This window comes from Erithacus rubecula, assembly GCF_903797595.1.
Source record: "Erithacus rubecula genome assembly, chromosome: 12".
In the NCBI taxonomy this organism is placed as follows: Eukaryota; Metazoa; Chordata; class Aves; order Passeriformes; family Muscicapidae; genus Erithacus; species Erithacus rubecula.
The window spans coordinates 7,157,376-7,175,864 of NC_136664.1; the positions used below are offsets into that span (position 1 = coordinate 7,157,376).

Here is an 18,489-nt window from a genome sequence, read left to right on the forward strand (position 1 = left end):
CTGTGCCTGCCTAGGTAGCATGACATCCTAAGCCATGCTGAGCTGAGTCATGCTAAGCCATACCAGGCTCTGCTGAGTTAAACTGTGCCTATTTAGGTAGCATGATGTCTCAAGACGTGCTGAGCCAAGCCAGGCCAAGCTGTGTCAAGCTGAGCTGTGCCTGCCTAGGTGTCCTGAGCTGTGCTGAACCCAGCTAAGCTGAGCCATCCTGTACATGGCATGATATCCCAAGCTGTGCTAAACCAAGCCGAACCGAGCTGTGTCTACCTGAGGGTTCTGAGCTGTGCTGAACTGAGCTGAGATGAATTGCACCTATCTAGGTGGCATAACGTTCTGAGCTGAGCCAAACCAAACTGTGCTGAGCTGAATCATGCCTACTGAAGTGCCACAATGTACTGAGCAGGGCACAGCTAAGCTGAGCTGGGCCAAGCCAAGCTGTGCCAAACTGAATTGTGCCTTAACTGGGTGGCATTGTGTCCCAGGCAAGACTGAGCCATGCTGAGCCATGCCAAGGTGAACTGAATTGTGCCTTCTGAGGTGGTACAGTGTCTTGAGCTCAGCTGGGTCAAGCCAAGCCAAGCCAAGCCAAGCCAAAGTGCCACTACCTGGCACATCATCATGTCCTGGTTTATGCTGAGCTGAGCTGTGCATATTAAAGTGGCCTGGTGTCCTGAGCTGAGCTGTGCCAAGCTGGACCAAGCTGAATTGTGCCTACTTAGGTGACAAAATGTACTGAGCAGGGCTGAGCTGAGATAAGCTGTGCTGACCCAAGATGAGCCATGTCTACTGAGCTGGCAAAATGCCCCAAGTTGTGCTGAGCTGAATCTGCTTGGGTGGCATCATACCCCTAGCTGAGCTGAGCTGAGCCAAGCCAGACTAAGCAGCACTGAATGCACCTACCTAGGCAGCACAATATCCTGAGCAGGACTGAGCCAAGCCAAACCGTACCGAGCCAAGCCGAGCCGAGCTGAGCCGAGCCGAGCCGTGCCTACCCAGGCAGCACGATGTCCCGAGCCGTGCCGCGCAGTACCGCTCCAAGCCATGCCGAGCCGTGCCGTGCCGTGGCTACCAAGGTGCGCTGCCTTCCCCCCTCCCCGGCCGCCGGTGCCGGTGCTGCTCTCGGTGCCCCGGCGGCTCCCGGTGCCCCGGCGCTGCCGTCCCGCCCGTCTCCCATTGGCGGCGGCCGGGCCCGCCCCGCCCCGCTCCCCCGCCGGGCGGCTATAAACGGGCGCGGCGGGGCGGGCGAGCGGCAGCGGCGGGGCCGTGCCGGGCCCGGGATCGGGACCGGGATGGAGCCGGGGCTGGAGCGCTGGGCGCACGGCGCGCTGTGGGCGGCGCTGGCCGGCAGCCTGGCGCTGCGGGCGGCGCGGCGGGCGCCGGGGCCGGGCCGGGGGCTGGGGCCGCCGCTGGGCCGGGGGCTGGTGCTGCCGCTGGCGCTGCTGGCCGCGCTGCAGAGCCTGTGCCGCGCCTGGCTGCCGCTGCCCCTGGGGCTGGCCCTGGCCGCGGCCGCCGCCGGGCTGCTGCTGTGGCGGGCGGCGCCCCGCGGGCTGCTGCCGGTGGCGGGCAGAGCCGTCCTTGTCACAGGTGAGTGCGGGGACACGGCCTCGACGCCCCGACGGCACCGCCTGGGCTCGGCGGGGAGCGGAGTGGGGTGTCCCGCAGGCACCAGGACGCTGCTGTCGGTGAGGTCCCGCTGGGGACCAACCACGGCTGCCAGCGCATCCCTCATCCTCTTCCACGTCCAAGCAGAAACGGCCAGGCTGTACCTGCCCCGCGAAGCAGGGAGTTGCAATGGCCCCTCGAGTGTTGACCACTAGTTGCAGCACGATGCTGAGAGCTGCTTCCTCTGGAAGCCCCGTGATTAGATGGGGCAGAGCCGAAGCGCTGGCTTGGGACCCCGTCGGCTGGCCCAAGGGCTTCCCTCTCCTCCCCTTCCCTTCCTCCCCGCTGGAGTTGTACTTGCTCTTAGAAAGGCTCTCATAGTATCTCTAGAGGCTTCAACAGAGCTGGTTTCCCAGCGCTGAGCATCACTGCTTCATCCAGAGCTCCATCCAGGGAGCTGCTGGTGACAAGGTCCTCCACTGTGTGGGTATCCTTTGGAAATTCTGCCCAGCTGCTGCCTGCCTTCTCTTTGGGCTGTCTGCTCCTGAGCTCCTCAGAAAATGTGCTGTGCTCCCAAGTTTTGCACAGCTCTGGCTTGTGGGCTAAAGCTCTTTAGGATATCTTGGTATATACATGGTTTCTCACTTCTTCCTCCTGGCAGTGGAACAGGAGGATGAGAGCCAGGCTCAGCAGTGCTTTGCTGTGAGGCAATGGTAGCGGAGGGATGAGGAGGAAGTGCTGAAGCTGGGGTGATTTTTGCTCCAGGTGTGCCTGGAAGGTGGTGTTGGCTCTGCATGGATGCAGAAGGGAGGGAAACTTCTGGGCATGACCTTGGCAGTGCTCCCAAGGACAGGAGCCTGCGTCCTGGTGGGGATGTCTGGGCTGGATTTGGAAGTGCTGAAGCTGGAGAAGGAAGTTTGCTTGTTTCCTAGAAAATTAAGGCAAGACCTGGTCCCCCTTCCAGCTTGGAGAGTTCTGCGGCACCAGTGGGAAGTACAGGGAATCCTCTCTGGAGGAGGAAGATCAGAGGAGTAAGGCAGTGGATGAATGAATGATTCAACCGAGTGAAGGTCAAAGCTGCAGCAGGGCAGGGCTGCCTGGGGAGGATGCCTGAGAGCCAGGCACTCACAGGTGCCCTGTGGCACACTGGCTCTGGCAGCCCCGGCTCTCTGGCATTGCCTGTATAATTAGTGAGTCAGTGACTGGAACAAGGTGTTCTTGCCCCAGTGTGTTGAGGTGGCACCTCTGCAGCTCTGATGTGTTTGCTTTTGGCTGTAAATACTTTGTGGTTTTACAGGTTCGAGGCGCAGCCCGTGGTGCGGGATCGGTGTTTCCGTACTGCTGCCCTGGCAAGTGCCTGCCAAGGGGCAGATGCAAGGGCTGCTCTGCTGGGGATGGCATCCCTCACTCGATTATTTGCATAGTAATTAGCCCGATTCTTTTATGGATTAATTCCAGGCAACTAGGTATTGAGGAGCTGCTGTGTGTCCTGTGGGAGCAGCCTGGAAGGATCAGCTCTGGGAGAAAGGCAGCCTGACCTTCCTCCTTCCTTCCAATGGGCAGCAAAGCCTGGCAGAGCAAGCAGCATGAGCATGGATGACTGTCAATGCCAATGAAGGTGTGTGAGGTCAGGGACAGAACTTCTGCTATGCTGTGTGTTGTGCTGGACCTTGCAGATCAGCTGAGAAATGGCACAAAGTCCCCTCCCAATGGAGCAGTGAAGGTCTCAGCCTGAAAATCTTTGGGCATCATGTCCTTGTATACACACCTTGGCCACTGTCTTAATAGTGCATCAGGTTCAGTGATGCTTATCTGGGGCAAGTTAAGGTGGCTGCAGTGCTGTTCTATCTCCCAGGTGATGAACTGCATCTCTTCCAGCTGCCCACTCTCCCAGGGAACAATCCTAAGTTGAGCTCTGCACGTGATGCTCCAGCCCCATGTGCGGGTCTGGACATCTCTGGCTAAATAAAACTTAGTTATGGGAGGGATTGAAGGAAAACTAACTGTGCAGCTCAGTGGGAAAATAGCAGAGCAGCTGTAGAGCTGCTGCAGAGCAAAGCCCCTGACCCTGTAGTAGCAGCAGGGACTGGAAAGTTGTGGCGTTTCCCATCTGTTGCAGGTTTGCATTTTGACTGTTGCACATGGGACTGGGGTTTGGCTGGAGCAGGGATGGGCAGCTGCCTGCTGCTAGAGGGGAGCAAGGGATGCTGTGCTTTCCCATGATGCATCCCCGGGCTAGCAAAGTAAGTAGTCACTAGTCCCTGAAGTGCTGTGTTTGTCTGGAGCTGTGACCTTGGGGCTTTTGTTCTGCACCCCAAAGGTCCAGTGTCTCCAGGAGCATGGCTCCAGTGGATGCAGCCTGGCTGGGGGCAGAGGGTGAGGAAAGTGTTAAATCCTATCTTCCTAGGGGATGTAACAGCTGTTTTCAGGGAGGAGGAGAATGCCCTCCTGTGCAGCCAGGGGCTGGGAGAGGTCAGCCCCAGGAAGATGGTGGGGATGAGGAGGGGAGTGGAGATCAGCTGCTTGACCTGGGCTGGAAGGGAGACAGCAGCTATCTCCATGCTTCCTTTGGTTTGCTGTCCTGTGCCTGCCCTTGCCTTAAAGATGAGCCCACACCTGGCACAGGCTTTGGCCAAACTTGGGAAACACAGGGACCCCAACACACCTGAGGTGTGGGCAGGCTGGTATGGGCAGCTGGCTCACCAGAGCCTGATCCAGCACTGGGAAACTGCAAGGCACAAAGTACCTGGCATCCCTCACCACAGAGTGATGGTGCTGCTGGCTGGCAGCTGTGGGTCAGTGGTGCCAGTGGCTCACTGAGAACTGCTTGCTCTGAACATCAAACATCTGCTGTGTGTGTGCACTCCCCTTCCCAAATGTGAAATGGCACTGCTGGGTGTTCTTAGGGCCAGTGGACTCCTCAGAGCTGTGTGAGCTGAGAGGAGAGATATTATATCCCATACTCCTTCCCACTGGGAATTGATACAAAAAGCAGTCCAGCCTCTGGAGCCCGGGCATGGGAGATGGTCTGCGGGAGCAATCTTGGAGGGAGGTGATGAGCTGCCATCTCTTGGCCTCTCCAGGTTCAGGCTGGCAGTGCTTTGTGCAAGGTTGGGCTTTGACTGGGTCAGTTTAGACATGAATCTAGACCATCCTTCAGTCCCTGTGGTCTTAGCAGATGCATGTGGAATTCAGTGAGTCTATTCAAATCATCCAACACAACTGGGTGCCTGGAGGTGGTGGGGGGATGGCCAGGAGCACCCTGGGGCTCCACTGAGCAGCTGGAAAAGCCTCTTGCTGTTGTGTAGCTCTGCCATATGTGAGTGTGGGGTGGTTCTTTGGCCAGTAGCCAATTGCCCGATTTACTGCAGATCCTTGGAAAGCACCAAATGCAAACTAGCCCATAAAATCTGCCTGCTTGCAGGGCTTTGCCAAAGCAGAGGGAGGGCAGGTGTTGTGTTACAAGGTATTAGTTCATGCGCTTCAGCTTGGATGGAAAGTTGAAAATAGTCAATTGTTGTTCTGTCTATAATGGTGGTACCTGAATGAGCTCTTCAATAACCCCAAACATCAGGATGGCTGCTTGTGAGGAGCAGCTTGGGTCTTTTGTATCCTTGCTCTTTGGTGCAGCCTATGAAGGAAGCTAGGAGCACCTGCAGATTGGTCTGTCTTCCAATAAATCATCTCTGTGAGCAAAATTGGTTGGTAGGTCAGGGTGCCCAGATGCAAACCTGTCCTGTCCTCCTCTCTTCCCCTTCCTGGCTGCAGGAAAAATGTGGTTTTCCTGGTGAAGCATTCTTGTTACAATTGCATGCCCCATTAACAATCTGAAATGGGTCAGAGCTTCAGATCATGCTCAAGGTTAACAGAGGCTTTGCAACTTGCAGCGCTTCAGTGTTTCCCATGGACTTCACAGATGTTGAAGCATCTGCTGGCTGCAACAGGACTGAGTAATTCAATCCAGATGTTGGGACTCTTGCTTTCTGCCACGAAGGTAAATCACTTTCTGTGGTAAAAAAGCAGCGTTGCTCCCGTCTGGACTTCGATGTTGTCTTAGATCTATTTTCCAGCTAAACAAGGTGACTGAGAAATGTTGGGGTCAAGGATTCAGGGCTGGCTCTGGGATGGGCATCTCTGCACCACGGCGTGGCTGGAGCACCTGCACAGCATGCTCGCAGCCCGTGTTTGGTGCTGAGCCTGCCAACAGCCTTGCATGAGACATGCAAAGGTGCTGCAGGTCTCCATAGGTGACTTCTACTTTGCTTCTGGAACCAGTGATCCAGCTCAGAGGTACCTGAGATCTTTCCCCAGACTAAGTGCAAGGGGTTGGAACTAGGTGATCTTTTCAGGTCCCTGCCAAACCAAACCATTCTGTGATTCTATAAGTGAAGGCTGAAAATCAGCTCATTCCATGAAATTGCTCTGATTTTTCCAGAATCTATTAAAAATTAACAGCAGAGGCAGCTGGTGCCTCCAAGCTGAGGGGTGGAACAGGACCAAAATCAAATGCCCAAACTCCAGCCCTTGCGTACAAGCAATTCCTGGTATACTTGAAGTAAAAAAATTGCAATATTTACCTCTAGTTATAGGGTTTGCTGCTGGCTTTTGGGAACAGAGCAGGAAAGCTGCTTTATCTGCCTCTATCTGCAGGGCTGAAGCTCTCCCCCCGCTTTGTCAGCAGCCCTCCATGAATTTAGGATTCTTCTTTCCCACGTGAGGTTTTTTCAGAAATAGATACCTACCCCTGTTCACTGCAGGCATGTGGATAGATATGCTCGGCTTTTTCTCACTTATCTATAAAATAAGCACTTTTGAAGCCTACTAATGACACAGACCTGTTGAGGTGGGAGTTTTTAGCACTGTTAACCAAAAATGATGAGCACAGCTAATTAGGAGGAAAACACATTGATGTTTCATACTGTGGGAGACTGGAGTCGGTAGAGAAACCCAAGCTGGCTTGATTAACCTCGGGGTTATGTGGGGACATGAGAGCAACAAAGCAAAGACTTCCCTGCCGAAATGAGATTGTCAGATGGGAACGGATGCTTTCAGAAGGAGAGAAGTGTAGGCAGTTGCTGCCCTCTAGTCCAATGAGCAGCACATTTTTAATGAGGTCTGGGATTGGGTTACCCACTGTTGAGTCTAGCTCCCCTCAAGCCAGGATCTGGTTACAGAAGAGCCAGTTGTTACTTTTACTACTGGGAGCACAACACAGGGTTGGTGGACTTGCCCAGCCAGGATTTTCTTTGAGAGGGCTCTTCAAGGTGTTTCCACCAAATCTTTGCCTTCTCCCCATAGTCTTCTTTCAGTGCTGGTCTAAAACTCCTGCTGGAGGGGTCTTTGTTTTTGTTTTTTCCCAGGAGGAAAGGCTGTGGGCCTTTTGTACCTCTTCACCTCCTGATGTCCCTCCTGTCATCTCAGACCTGAGATACTGTAGAGCCTCCAAGGCCAGGTGGATGGGGTTTGGAGCAATCTGGGCTAGTGGAAGGTGTCCCTGACCACAGCGGAGGTGTTGGAACTGGATGACCCTATAAAGTCCCATCCAACCTAACTGTTCTATAATAAGTTGGAAAATGCTCAAATTTTCTATGACAAGGTAGAAAAATTGTTCTCACGCTGTCAGTGCTTTACTACTGGTATAATTTAGGACCTTTTACTTTTAACCTCCCCAGCATGTGCCTGTTACCTCCTTTCCTGCTCCCCTCAGTGGCTGTGGTATATTGACCATCTCCTGTTCTTCTGTCTCAGCTTGCATGTGCTTGCATGTGCAACATATCACTTCTGCTTCCTTCTCCCCTGGAGAGCTGCCAGCCTCTGAGCTTTATCAGCTTCCCCCTTGGGAGCTGCCTTCCCTGTCACACATGGCAGTGTCCTGGGATTTGCTGGCTCTAAGGCTGTAATCTTGAAAAGCAGTTTTTGGCTTTACAGGCTTTGTGGTGGCGCTTCCTCTTGCTGGGTGGTTGACCCTGTGGAGCCAGATGGTGAGTGACTCCCAGACAAGCTGGAAACAGAGAGAAGGGATGGGCTGGAAAGCTCAGGTACCTGCCCTGGTGTCTTCTGTGGCAGCTTTGAAAGTCTGGCCTCTCAGAATTATAGAAGCTCTGAATGGTTTGGGTTGGAAAAGCCTTTAAAGACCATCCTGTTCCCCTACCATGGGCAGGGACACCTTCTACTAGACCAGGTTGCTCCAAGCCACATTCCACCTGGCCTTGAACACTTCAAGGGACAGGGCAGCTGTAGCTTCTCTAGGTTACCAAGGCCTCACAATCTTGCTATGAGTAATCCACTGTGATCAATGTTTGTTCCTCTCTAGGGTCCTGGTTACCAGGTGGGGATAAGCTCCACCCTGGAGTGTGCAGCCATCCCAGTATGAGTTCTGTCCCCCTTTCAGCTGTTGTGCTAGGCTCTGCCTAAGCTGAAGGGCATGTGTGGGTGCTGCCCTGGCATTGCCTGAATCAGCACAACTATGTCCAAGCACATCAGCCTGGAGAGCCACCTTCATGTATTTTGGGAAAAATGCACCAAAGTACATTAAACGTCAAACTCTTACTCTGAAGAGCTGGTGAGAGCAGCAGGTGAAGAGTAAGGAGGGGACAACTTGAACTGTGTATGGAAAGGGCAGGTGACTCGAGGTTGTCATGAGGCATAGCTCTGAGCACGGGGGCTTAAACAGCTCAGTGTATTTCAAAAGCTGTCTTGGCAGAAGCTCAGTTGGTGTTTGCTCAAGTGTTTTGCTCTGTTCCTAAAAAAAAAAAAAAAAAATAAAAGTCCCCCGCTTCACATGGATCTGGAAGCTGCAAAAGAAAATAGTTGGTACAGCTGTAGAGACCATCATGATGTGGGAATGGGCAAGGCTTGCACCACTTCTTCTGCTTGCTTGGGATTGTGGCATGTGGTGGGAGTTTACCCTTGTGACAAGGAGAGTGATGAGATAGCACCTTACAAGCAAAGAAATAATCAGCAAAATACCCCTGAACTGGTAGTGCTCCACTGAACCTGCCACAGCCTTCCTGGGAAGCTGCAAACTCTGAGATGCTTAACACAGTGATCCCCTGGGCTTGCTCTGACCTGCTGCTTTGGTCAGCACTGTGCCAGCGTGGCTTGTGACTTCAAAGCTCTCCCATGCATAACCTGTCCCAACAGTTAGAGGTTCTCCTGGTCATGCCACAGCTGTGGTGCTTTGCTGTCCTGGCTAGGAACACCTTTCCTGAGATGTCTCTGGCTGGTGATGGCTAATGGTGGTCCATATAGAAGAGCTTTTCTTCCCTTCAGCTGCCTGTGAATGGATAAGTCCTGCCTGCCTTAGGCATGACCTGATGCCTCTCCTTGCTGGTTAGCACACAGAGGGATGGATATGGGGCTTGGATGGTGGTTCTCCAGCCTGTTGGGAGTCCCTGGAGAGCCCTTTTGCAGACTAGAGGTGCCCACTTGCAGGTGCCCTAGCCATGGCTTTATTGCCACCACCTTATACCCCAGGAGCATTTTCAGTGTCACATTCCAGACATAGCTGGTGGAGCTTTCTGGCTTCTCAGCCTGGTTCCTACCCGGCCTCTCTCCAAGAGCCCAGGTGGGTGTGTTACCAGTGCCAGCTTGCCATTGGCACTGATCTTGAATGATATGGCTGAGCTGTCTCTAGGCCATGCGTGTCCTTCCCAGCAACAGCTCTTCCTGATGGATGGCTTTTGAGGCTTGCAGCTCCATGTTCCCAGTTCACCATGATCCCTTTGAAGGTGATTAACCTGACTATTGCCACAGCTCTTCACAACTTCCTCTTCTTGGAGGGCCATCCATCCATCCCAGGCTAGCTCTGATGTACAGCCTGTGCCAGGTGATGTCTGTGCTGCTGTCTTCTCTCACTTATCTCTGCCTGCTAGAAGATCAGATTCTTGACTGCTCCTTTTGGGGAGAGCATCTCCCTTTGGTGGCAACAGCAGCAGCTGCCGGAAGATGCCATCCAGCCCGGGGTGCGGTGAGTGGCTGCTTCTAGGAAATTCCTGTGCTCTCTTTCTGCGAAGTGTTGCAGCGATTCTGGTGGTGGCACTTCCTCCCCTCCACGCCCCCCTGTCAGCTTGTGAGCCCAGGGTCACTGCTGACTGGCAGCAGCATCGCTGCCATGCCAGAGCTGGGTTAATTCCTGGGTCCCAACCTCTTTGACCATCCCAGCAGGCACTGGCCTTGCATTGTAGGGGGCAGCTGGGCTCATCCCTGTCCTGCTGTCCCAGGGCACTAACAAGCTCCTGTGTTCATTAGCCCCACCGGTGGCAAGCAGCCAGCACCCGCTGCTTGCAGCTTTGGTGGGGGATAAGGCATCTGGATGGCTTTTAGTGATGGGGAGGGCTGTGGCCTCTGATACTTTTTTATTGCCCAGCTGCTTTTGTGCCACTGAGTCCCCAGCAGGATGCACTGGTAAAGCTCCTGAGAAATGGCCTTTAATCCAAATGCTGTGGGTGAATTCACACTGCCCTGGGGGCTGCTTGTCATCTCTGCCTGGTTGCTATGTTGTCTAGGCAGAAAATCAGATTTCCCCCCTTCCCTTCGTTAAGTGGGAGATAACTTCCCGGGTGGAGGTGATGGCTGTGAGGCCCCAGGAACACTTGGCTAATCCACTGTAATTCATACCATCTGGCTATTGTCCCTGGCACAGGGAGGGGTAGGTCACTCTGTATCCCCTGCCATGGCCATTCCCTTGCCATGGGCATTCTGATCTCTGCCTTGGATCCTGGGTCTCCTTGTGGGACCGAGGGTTTGTCTGACCCCTGCTCTGACCCATAGGATTTTTTGGAGGGATGTGTCTATTCTGGCTGTGGGAGCCATCAGCAATCTCCTTCCAGCTGCCTGTGCTGATTGTGTCGTGCAGGGGGGTGGTGCTAGGGAGAAGGGGCAGTGTGTGCCCCCCTTGGCTCAGGTCCTGCTCAGGAAGGAGGCTGAGGTTTTGCACAGATGCTTGGGTGGGGGGGCTCCTGCATTATCCACTCAATAGGGATTTGGGGATGGGATTTGGGTCATCCCTAAAGGTATCTTCTGGCTTTAATTTAATTAGGCTTGTGGCTTTCTGAACCCCAGTGCTAAGGACCAGCAGCAGCATCATCAGGGCTGCTGCCACCCCAGCCCTGCCTGCCTGTGCCTGGGCATGAGGGCTGCTCCCATGGCATACCATGCAAGCCACTGGCTGGGGTGGTGTTTCCTGTGGGCAGTGATGACAGCCCAGCCCCACTCCCCACTCCCCCAGCAGTACCTTGGGTGTGGGCAGAGGATGGCTGATGCCTGGCTGGGGAGGCCAGGGCTGGTGCATGGCTGTGGTAGCCCAGCTGCTGTGGGGACAGGTGTTCCTGTCTTCCTCTCCCTCTCCTGTGCCCTGCCAAGAATTTGTTTCCTCTTGCCCAGGGCTGACATCACCCCTTTATCACCTCTGGCTCCAAATGTGTGCAGCATCCGGAAGGTGTTGGCCACAGGGCCTTGCCCTGCCCACGCGGAATTTTGCTGGGCATTTTATCCTGCCTGGACCTGCACTGTGCAAGGACCCCTCCTTAAGTTCCTTTAGGGGACTGACACCCCCTCTGATGGCACCATGTCCAGTTGGTGCCATCTTGTCCTGTGCTTCCACATCCATGAGTTGCCCACACTCCCAGGATGGAGCTGAGACAAACAGCTCAGTTGGGGTCAGTGCCTGCTCAGGTATCTAGCTGAGCCTCCCTCAGTGCTGTCCAGCTAAATCCCATACCATGCTTGGAAAAGCTGGATCCATGGTGGCAGTAAATCCTGTCAGAGCCAGAGGGCCATGTGTAGCTTGGCATCTCAGGCAGGGTTTGAGCTTGAACCTATGGAAACAAGTGTCTCAGTATGTTAATCCATTGATGCCCCAGCTCCCCCTGTTGATGGTGTCCTTGAGCCTGGTGACAGCTCCATCTTGACAAGGCCTCTTAGACAGGGTGGTGGGACACACAGCCATAAAGCTCTTTGGGGTGGTGGAATTGATGTCTTGGGATTTGGGGAGCAGCAGAGGGTACCCATGCAAGGGCTTGCAGAGGTGATGGAGGTGGGGGGGATGATGTGCTTCTGAGTGCCCAACTCAGTTGGTGGAAGATGCAGCATCCTCAAGGGGTGCCTCTAGCTGCCCCGCTGCCAGGTACCCGAGGCCAGCCCCTAGGGCTGCTGACCACCATGCTGCTAGGGTGACTAGCAGGGAAGCTGGTCCATCACAGGGGTGCTCAGCCCTGGGGCAACCCCTCTTCAGCTTCCAGGATCCTCAGCTAGGCTGGCTGTGGAGGGACCAGATCCATGGAACTGCTGCTGTACCCACCAGGCTCTGGGCACTTTTGCAGCCACATAGGAATTCTTCAGCCAAGCTGTGCTTCTCACTGCTTAGGATTTTGTTGGTCCTCACCTGTTGTGCATGGTTCAAGGATGAGGATGTACAACTCGTGGTTCGGGGATGAGGGTGCTCAGTTTCTGGCCCAGGGATGAGGATTCACAGCTCGTGGCTTGGGGATGAAGACGCTTGGCTTGTAGCTCAGTGCTTAAGATGCCCAGCTTGCAGTTCCACAGCTGCAGAATGAGGCTGCACAGCTCATGGCTCACGGATGAGGACTCGCAGCTCGGGAAGGGAAGTCACTGCAGACCTGTGCCAGTGGTGGGGGCCAGGGGCATGCACATGGTTGTGGTTCAGCAGCTCCTGTGTTGCAGCTGTGTTATTGACCCTCATCAGAAAACTGAAGCACTAATTCTGAGCATGTCTGTGTGTGGTGGCCGTGGTGCTGGTGCAGGAGAGCAGGGTGAATACCTGAGACAGCAAAATGTCAGAGCGTGCCATGCCTGACTCACCTGAAAGCAATGTGTCCACACCAAACCGGGAGTGCAGCTTCAGCCGGCTCCTGGCAGCGAGGCAGCACGGGCGATGCAGGCTGGCTGGGAGCTGCCCAACTGGCACAGCTCAGCACGGCGGTGGCTCTGCTGTCACCAGCGAGGAGCAGCTCTGGACAATAGATGCAAGATGCTGTAGGGTCAGTCCTCTTTGCCCTCTCTGAGTGGACGGGAGGGCATCTCTTATGGCAATGCTGGAGGCCAAACCTTTTCGCTTGCTCAAGATAAGTAAAGTTGGAGTTCGTCATGCCAAGGTTATCGCGGAGGCTTGCGTCTCTCACTCTTTGGGGAGCTGCTGAAGCGTCTGGAACTTCTGCAAAGTCCTCAGGTATTGCTGCTGACCTGCTGCTCTGGAAAACAGCCATCCAGCCCCTGGTACAGGGGTTTGTCTCGGCTTGCTGAGCCTGTGGAGAGCTGCTGGATTTTGCAGCCTGGACTCAGGCTTTGTTGTGCTCCTGCTGCAGCAAAAGCCTTTATCTGTTGGCCCAGGGTCTGTGGGGATGCGTTGGGGGGCTCCAAGGTACCTGCTTTCCTCTGCTGCGCTCCCAGTGCTGGGCTCCTGTGCTTGATCTGACCACGTCCCTCCCTCCAGCACGACTGTGAAACCAGTTGGCAAGCTGGGAGCTGGGGCGGGGGGAACTGGCGCCGGCATCTCCTCGTGATGCAGCATCCTGGGAGGGCGGCGAGCCCACGCCAGCCTTGCTGGGGCTGCACAGACTGGACGGCTCCAGCGCTCCCGGCGGGGCCGGGCCAGCGGCAGTGGCTCCTGCGCCAGCTCCAGCGTGGCCAGCAGTTCATGTGCTGGTGGCCATGGGGAGTGAACATGGCCCTGGGCAAGCTGCCATGCTTTGGGGCCACGTGTTATGGGCCCAGGGGGTTCATTGTCCCTCCCTGCACTCTTGGCCATGCCTGATCTCAGCGGATGGGAAGCCGAGCAGTGGCGGAGACCTTAAATAACACCAGAGCATCCTCACCCTCCTGGCCCTGGGCCTCCTGCCAGCCTCCCAGGAGTTTTTTTTTGTTGATTTTTTTTTTTTTTTTTTTGTATGCGTGTGAATAAATTAGAACTTCCGAAACAAACCCTCTGACTGCCCTGCTCCTCTAAGGCAAAACAAACCCTGCCTGACTTGGACAGCATGTGGCCGTGTTTGCTCCCTCCTTGCCAGACTTGCCCGTAAGAAGCCAGCAAACCTGGCTCTGTTTTTTGGGATGTTTCCCGGGATTTTGAGAGTTATATGGTGATAGGAAGCTTCATGTTTGGACTGGAAGCTTTTCTAGCCAGCTGCATGGGAGCAGTGCAGGTAACCCTCCTGTCAGCTGTGTCATGGTGAGGCTGTGGCCACAACCACTTTTATTTTTAAACCTTATCTTTATTGCAGTTTTCTCCTGAACTGCTTGGAAAGGTGAAATGCACCTTATCTGTTTGTCTGCTGGCAGCATGTGCTGCTCCTGGGGAGGGGTGAGGTGGATGTGCTGTCGGCAGCACCTTCAGCATGTCCTGCAGACCAGGGTGCTGGGGGTGATGCTGGGACAATGCCAGGGATAATGCTGGGGTGATGCTGAGCCAACCTGGCAAACAGCCACGATGAGTGTTGGGTGTTGTGTGAGAAAGCGAGGTCCCTGCAGCCCCTTCCTGCCAGCTGAGCAGCTCCAGGCTGTGTTATCACACTGGCCTCTGGCCAGGGATTTAATTGTAGGTTTCTGACGCAGCAATAGAGTAAAACTGAGCTGGGGACTGGGACAGAGATGCTGAACTGAAGCTTAGCTGGTACCTCAAGAGCTGTAAGTGCCCAATCCCAGCCTGGGGGTATGGAAGAGTGAGGCAGCCAGTCCCTGTGCCCCCCCGCACAGGTTGGTGGAGGGGTTGCTGAATCTCATGGGGTGACAGTCCCCAGGGCCACTGTTGTGTCCATCCTGGGGTGACTCCAAGTGCCACACAAGGATCCGTTTTCATGTATGTCCTCAGGAGCACCCAAAGGTGATGGGCAGGAGGGTGCAGGGCCATGGGGCTGCCCCTGCAGCACTCCTGTTAATGGTTAATGTGACTGGGCAGTGGTTGTGGCACAGACTCCCCGAGCTATCAGTGCTGCCATCGGCCCCGGGAACAGCCTGTACTTTGCTGCTGCTGCTGCTGTTTGTTTGCATCCTGGCCGCTCCACCCTGGCCATTGGCCTTGTCACCACACTGCAACAGCCAGCTCCTGCCCAGGCTGTCCCCCAGCCACCCCGATGGTGGCTTTGCAGGTGACAGTGTCACCAGTGGTGCCCCTGTTTGAGCTGAGATGGAGGAGATGAGGCTGAGACCAGACATGGAGCACCAGTACTGTCCTGCATGGTCCATCCTGTTTGGATGCTCCCTTGAAGAATGTAGGGTAGCAGGAGCAGATCCAAATCCTTTTTCTCCCCTCACCCTTTTTAATCTTCTCATGCCCCAGCCAGGCTATCGAGTCCTCTGCCTCTTGACCAAAAAGCATTCAGCAAGTCTTCCACAGAGCATTATGCCAGCTCTTGATAGAGCTTTTAGAGGCTATTTTGAGGGTTGATGGCCCCGCATGGAGGCAGGGCTCTGGGCTGTTCCGGTGCATAACTGGTGCCTGCTGGTGATGGGGTTGCAGATAAAGGGAGTGTTTTCTTCCTCCCTCAAGAGAGTAAACAGCAGCTCCATGACCTGTGAATGCCCTAGGGCAAGGTCACATCCTGGTGAGTCAGGAGCTACAGCAGAATGTGGAGCCGAGGTGGTCCTCAGGCAAGGGAAACTGATGCTGGGGTTGATGTTTGGTTCCTGAAGTTGGTTCCTGGTGACAGAGAGGCAGAGCTAGGGGATCTTTGTGGGCTGGGGACAGACAGTGGCTGTCACTGGCCACTGCAAGGCTATTCTCATATCTTTCAGGATGTGACTCAGGCTTTGGGCAGGCAACAGCCCGGCACTTGGACATCATGGGCTTTCGGGTGTTTGCCAGTGTGCTGGACCTGCAGAGTCCTGGTGCCCAGGAGCTGCGCCGGAGCTGCTCATCGAGGCTGACGCTGCTGCAGATGGACCTGACCAAGACAGAGGACATCCAGCGCGTCCTGCAGCACATCCAGGCCCACACCAACAGCACAGGTAGGGGCTGCCTTTAGCAACCCACAGGACCCCACAAAATTCCATGGAACCTCAGCCTGCAGCTAGCAGGGCAGTGCCAAACTTCCACGTGTCCCACGGGGGGCTGCATCCCTGCAGGCACCTGTCCCAACAGCCTTTGCCAAGCTTTCTTCTTGTCCTGGGGCACCCCACAATTCCCTTGCATGACTCCCATCAGCCTGGGGAGCAGCTGGGAATCCTAGGGTGGGGATTCCCCATTCAGGTCACCTCTTCAAGCACCCCATCCCCACAGGACTCTGGGGGCTGGTGAACAACGCTGGGTTCAATGACACCATCGCTGACGCTGAGCTCTCACCGCTGGGCAAGTTCCGTGCCTGCATGGAGGTGAACTTCTTTGGCTCCCTGGAGCTCACCAAGGGGCTGCTGCCCCTGCTGCGCTCTGCCGGCGGCCGCATTGTCACCGTCAGCAGCCCTGCAGGTGAGCAGCCTCCCCCCAGCGTGGCCCCCCTGCCATGCTCACCCCAGGCACAGCTGGAGCATCCCCATGGTGTAGTGCAGTTCCCATCCCCAGGCACTCCAACTTTCTCAGCCAATTGGCACCAGGAACTCTAGGATGCGCTGGCAGTACTGCTGAACCCCACAGCAGTCACCAAGACATGGGGAAGCATGGGTGCTGGGAACAGTCAGCCTGGTCACATGTAACATGTGGCAACCCAAGACCGCTGCCATGTGCCTCCACTGGGGATGACAGCCCCAGCCAGGGGTGGAAAACCAACTTCCTCTTGCCCTTTTTTTGCCCATTAAAACACATTAATCCTCCACTGGGGATGGCAATCCCAAGCTTTAGCCTGGACAGGGAGCAAATCAATTTCCTCTTCCCTCACCACTTTCCCCCCCTCCATTAAAACATTAATTTGAAGCTAATTGCAGTTGTTTTCTCAGCAAAACAAACCCTAAGCCATTTCCTTGAGCAGGGAAGAGGAACACAGCCTTACACAAGCCCTGCCTGCCCTTACCCCCTGCTCCCCTCCATCCCTGCTGGAGCACTGGCTCACTCATTCTTTCACTCATGCCAGGTGACATGCCCTTCCCCTGCCTGGCAGCCTACGGGGCCTCAAAGGCAGCCCTCAGCCTGCTCATGGACACCTTCCGCAGTGAGCTCCAGCCCTGGGGCATCAAAGTCAGCCTCATCTTGCCTGGCTACTACAAAACAGGTAAAAGGTTCAGTGCCTGCTCCCTGTTTGTGCCTGTGGGTGAAGGATAGGTTTTCTCAGGGAGGCAGAAGATGGAGCAAGGGAATGAGCAATTGGTGGTGCAAGCATGCAGCTTCCGAGCATCTCCAGCCATACAGGGACAGTGGCTATCCTGTTGAGCAGGATAGCTGGAGCAGTTGGGCTCTGGTGGACTGGAAACAGCACCAGGATCGAATCCAGCCAGCAGATCCCATACCACTAGGACTGGTCATGTTTATGGTAGCAGTATCCCCACTGTAGACAGGGTCCAAGACCCCTGGTCCAGTCTCAGGCTACCAAGAGCCACTAAGGTGCTACTACTGTGCTTCCCTCATGGCAATCTTTGCCAGGGTCTCAGCAGGACCTTCCTGTTAGGCTGGAAGGTGACTGGGGCTGCCGGCACCCATGGCAGGGAGCTGGAGTGGGGGGCCCCACACAGCTCACACACACTGTTTCCTTGCAGGGACAACATGTGACCCTGCCTTCTGGAACCTACAGAAGCAGCAGCTGTTGGCCAATCTGCCCCAGGAGCTGCTGCAGGCCTATGGTGAGGACTATGTGGAGGAGATCAACCAGCAGTTCATCCAGTTCATGAAGGTGGCAGTGGAGGACCTCAGCGCAGTAGTGAACAGCATCACAGAGGGGCTTCTGGCTGCCAACCCAGCCGTGCGCTACTACCCAGGGCAGGGCCTTGGGATCATGTATTTCATACACCGCTACCTGCCCTATTTTGTCCGAGACTTGTTCTTGAAAGGATTCTTCATCAACCCCAAGCTGCCCCGAGCGCTGCGGCGAGAGCACCACAACGATGTGAAGAAGGCCTGACCTCAGCCTGTGCACAGCCCTCCCTGGGCTTTCCAGGCACACCAGCCCCTGAGCGTGCAAAGCCAAAGGCACTGCCCTCCTGCACCCTGGGGGAAATCAGCACTAGACGTTAAAAACCAAATTTCTTTCCAAAATCAGGTAGATCTATTTTCTATTGTGCAAGAATCAGCATTTTCTAGAGACCTTGGTTTTGTATTTTTTCTAACCGTGCACCCTCCAAGAGGCCCATCCCTGCCTGACTCAGCAGCTCTGCACCACAGGCTGGGATGTACCTCCTCAGCTACCCACCACCTTCCTTACTGCTCTGAGCTGTTTGTCTCCATCCCTCTTGGCTGGGTCAGGGCTGGGACCCTGCGGCCACTGCCTCCCTGCCACTCATTACACACTCCACATGCTCCCGACAAGTGCAGGGGCCGAGACCAGGCTGCCAGTGCTGCAGAGCTCTTCATGAGATGACCTATGTGATTGTCACTTTTTAAATAAATCCATTATTAATATTCCAGCAGGTTCTGGCTGTCTCCTTCTGCAGTGCAGTGCTGCTCAGGGATGCCTGGCCTGTGGGCATCAGCCATGAGCTGGGTCATGGTTGGCACCTCTCTGAGCACTGTGGCAGGTGCCACAGATACTCCCAGAGAAGGGGCCAGCCTGCCAGGAAGGATTTGTGCCTGCCCCCTACTCCTCCCCAGCCCTATGCCAAAGGCTTTCTTTTGCTTTGCTCTAACTCTGTGGCCCTGCTGGGGCAAGCATAGAAGTGGTGACACCACTTCATGGTGTCCCATGTGGACATCCCAATGCACCAGGGACAAGCCATGCAACTCCCTTACCTTATGGAACATTTCCCTAAGGCTGCACCCCTTAGCTCAGCAGCCAGCTGCACCCACAGAACAAG

General features: G+C 55.2%; 1 protein-coding gene across 1 annotated transcript; it reads left to right on the forward strand.

Annotated features, from left to right (window-relative positions):
* The first annotated feature begins 946 nt into the window (after window positions 1-946).
* On the forward strand, window positions 947-18,102 carry HSD11B2 (hydroxysteroid 11-beta dehydrogenase 2). Its single transcript, XM_079315773.1, has 5 exons — window positions 947-1,584; window positions 15,352-15,564; window positions 15,836-16,021; window positions 16,620-16,757; window positions 17,239-18,102. Exons 1-5 carry the CDS (start codon window positions 1,005-1,007, stop codon window positions 17,598-17,600), a joined length of 1,479 nt encoding a protein of 492 aa, XP_079171899.1. The 5' UTR covers window positions 947-1,004; the 3' UTR covers window positions 17,601-18,102.
* The last annotated feature ends 387 nt before the right edge of the window (window positions 18,103-18,489 follow it).

What these genes read in the sequence shown, in the direction of transcription:
- HSD11B2 (XM_079315773.1), top strand. Translation starts at nt 1,005, where the DNA reads ATGTCCCGAGCCGTGCCGCGCAGTACCGCTCCAAGCCATGCCGAGCCG. An exon ending in GGCCCACACCAACAGCACAG is followed by an intron (nt 15,565 to 15,835) that starts GTAGGGGCTGCC and finishes CCATCCCCACAG; the next exon opens with GACTCTGGGGGCTGGTGAAC. An exon ending in GCCTGGCTACTACAAAACAG is followed by an intron (nt 16,758 to 17,238) that starts GTAAAAGGTTCA and finishes GTTTCCTTGCAG; the next exon opens with GGACAACATGTGACCCTGCC.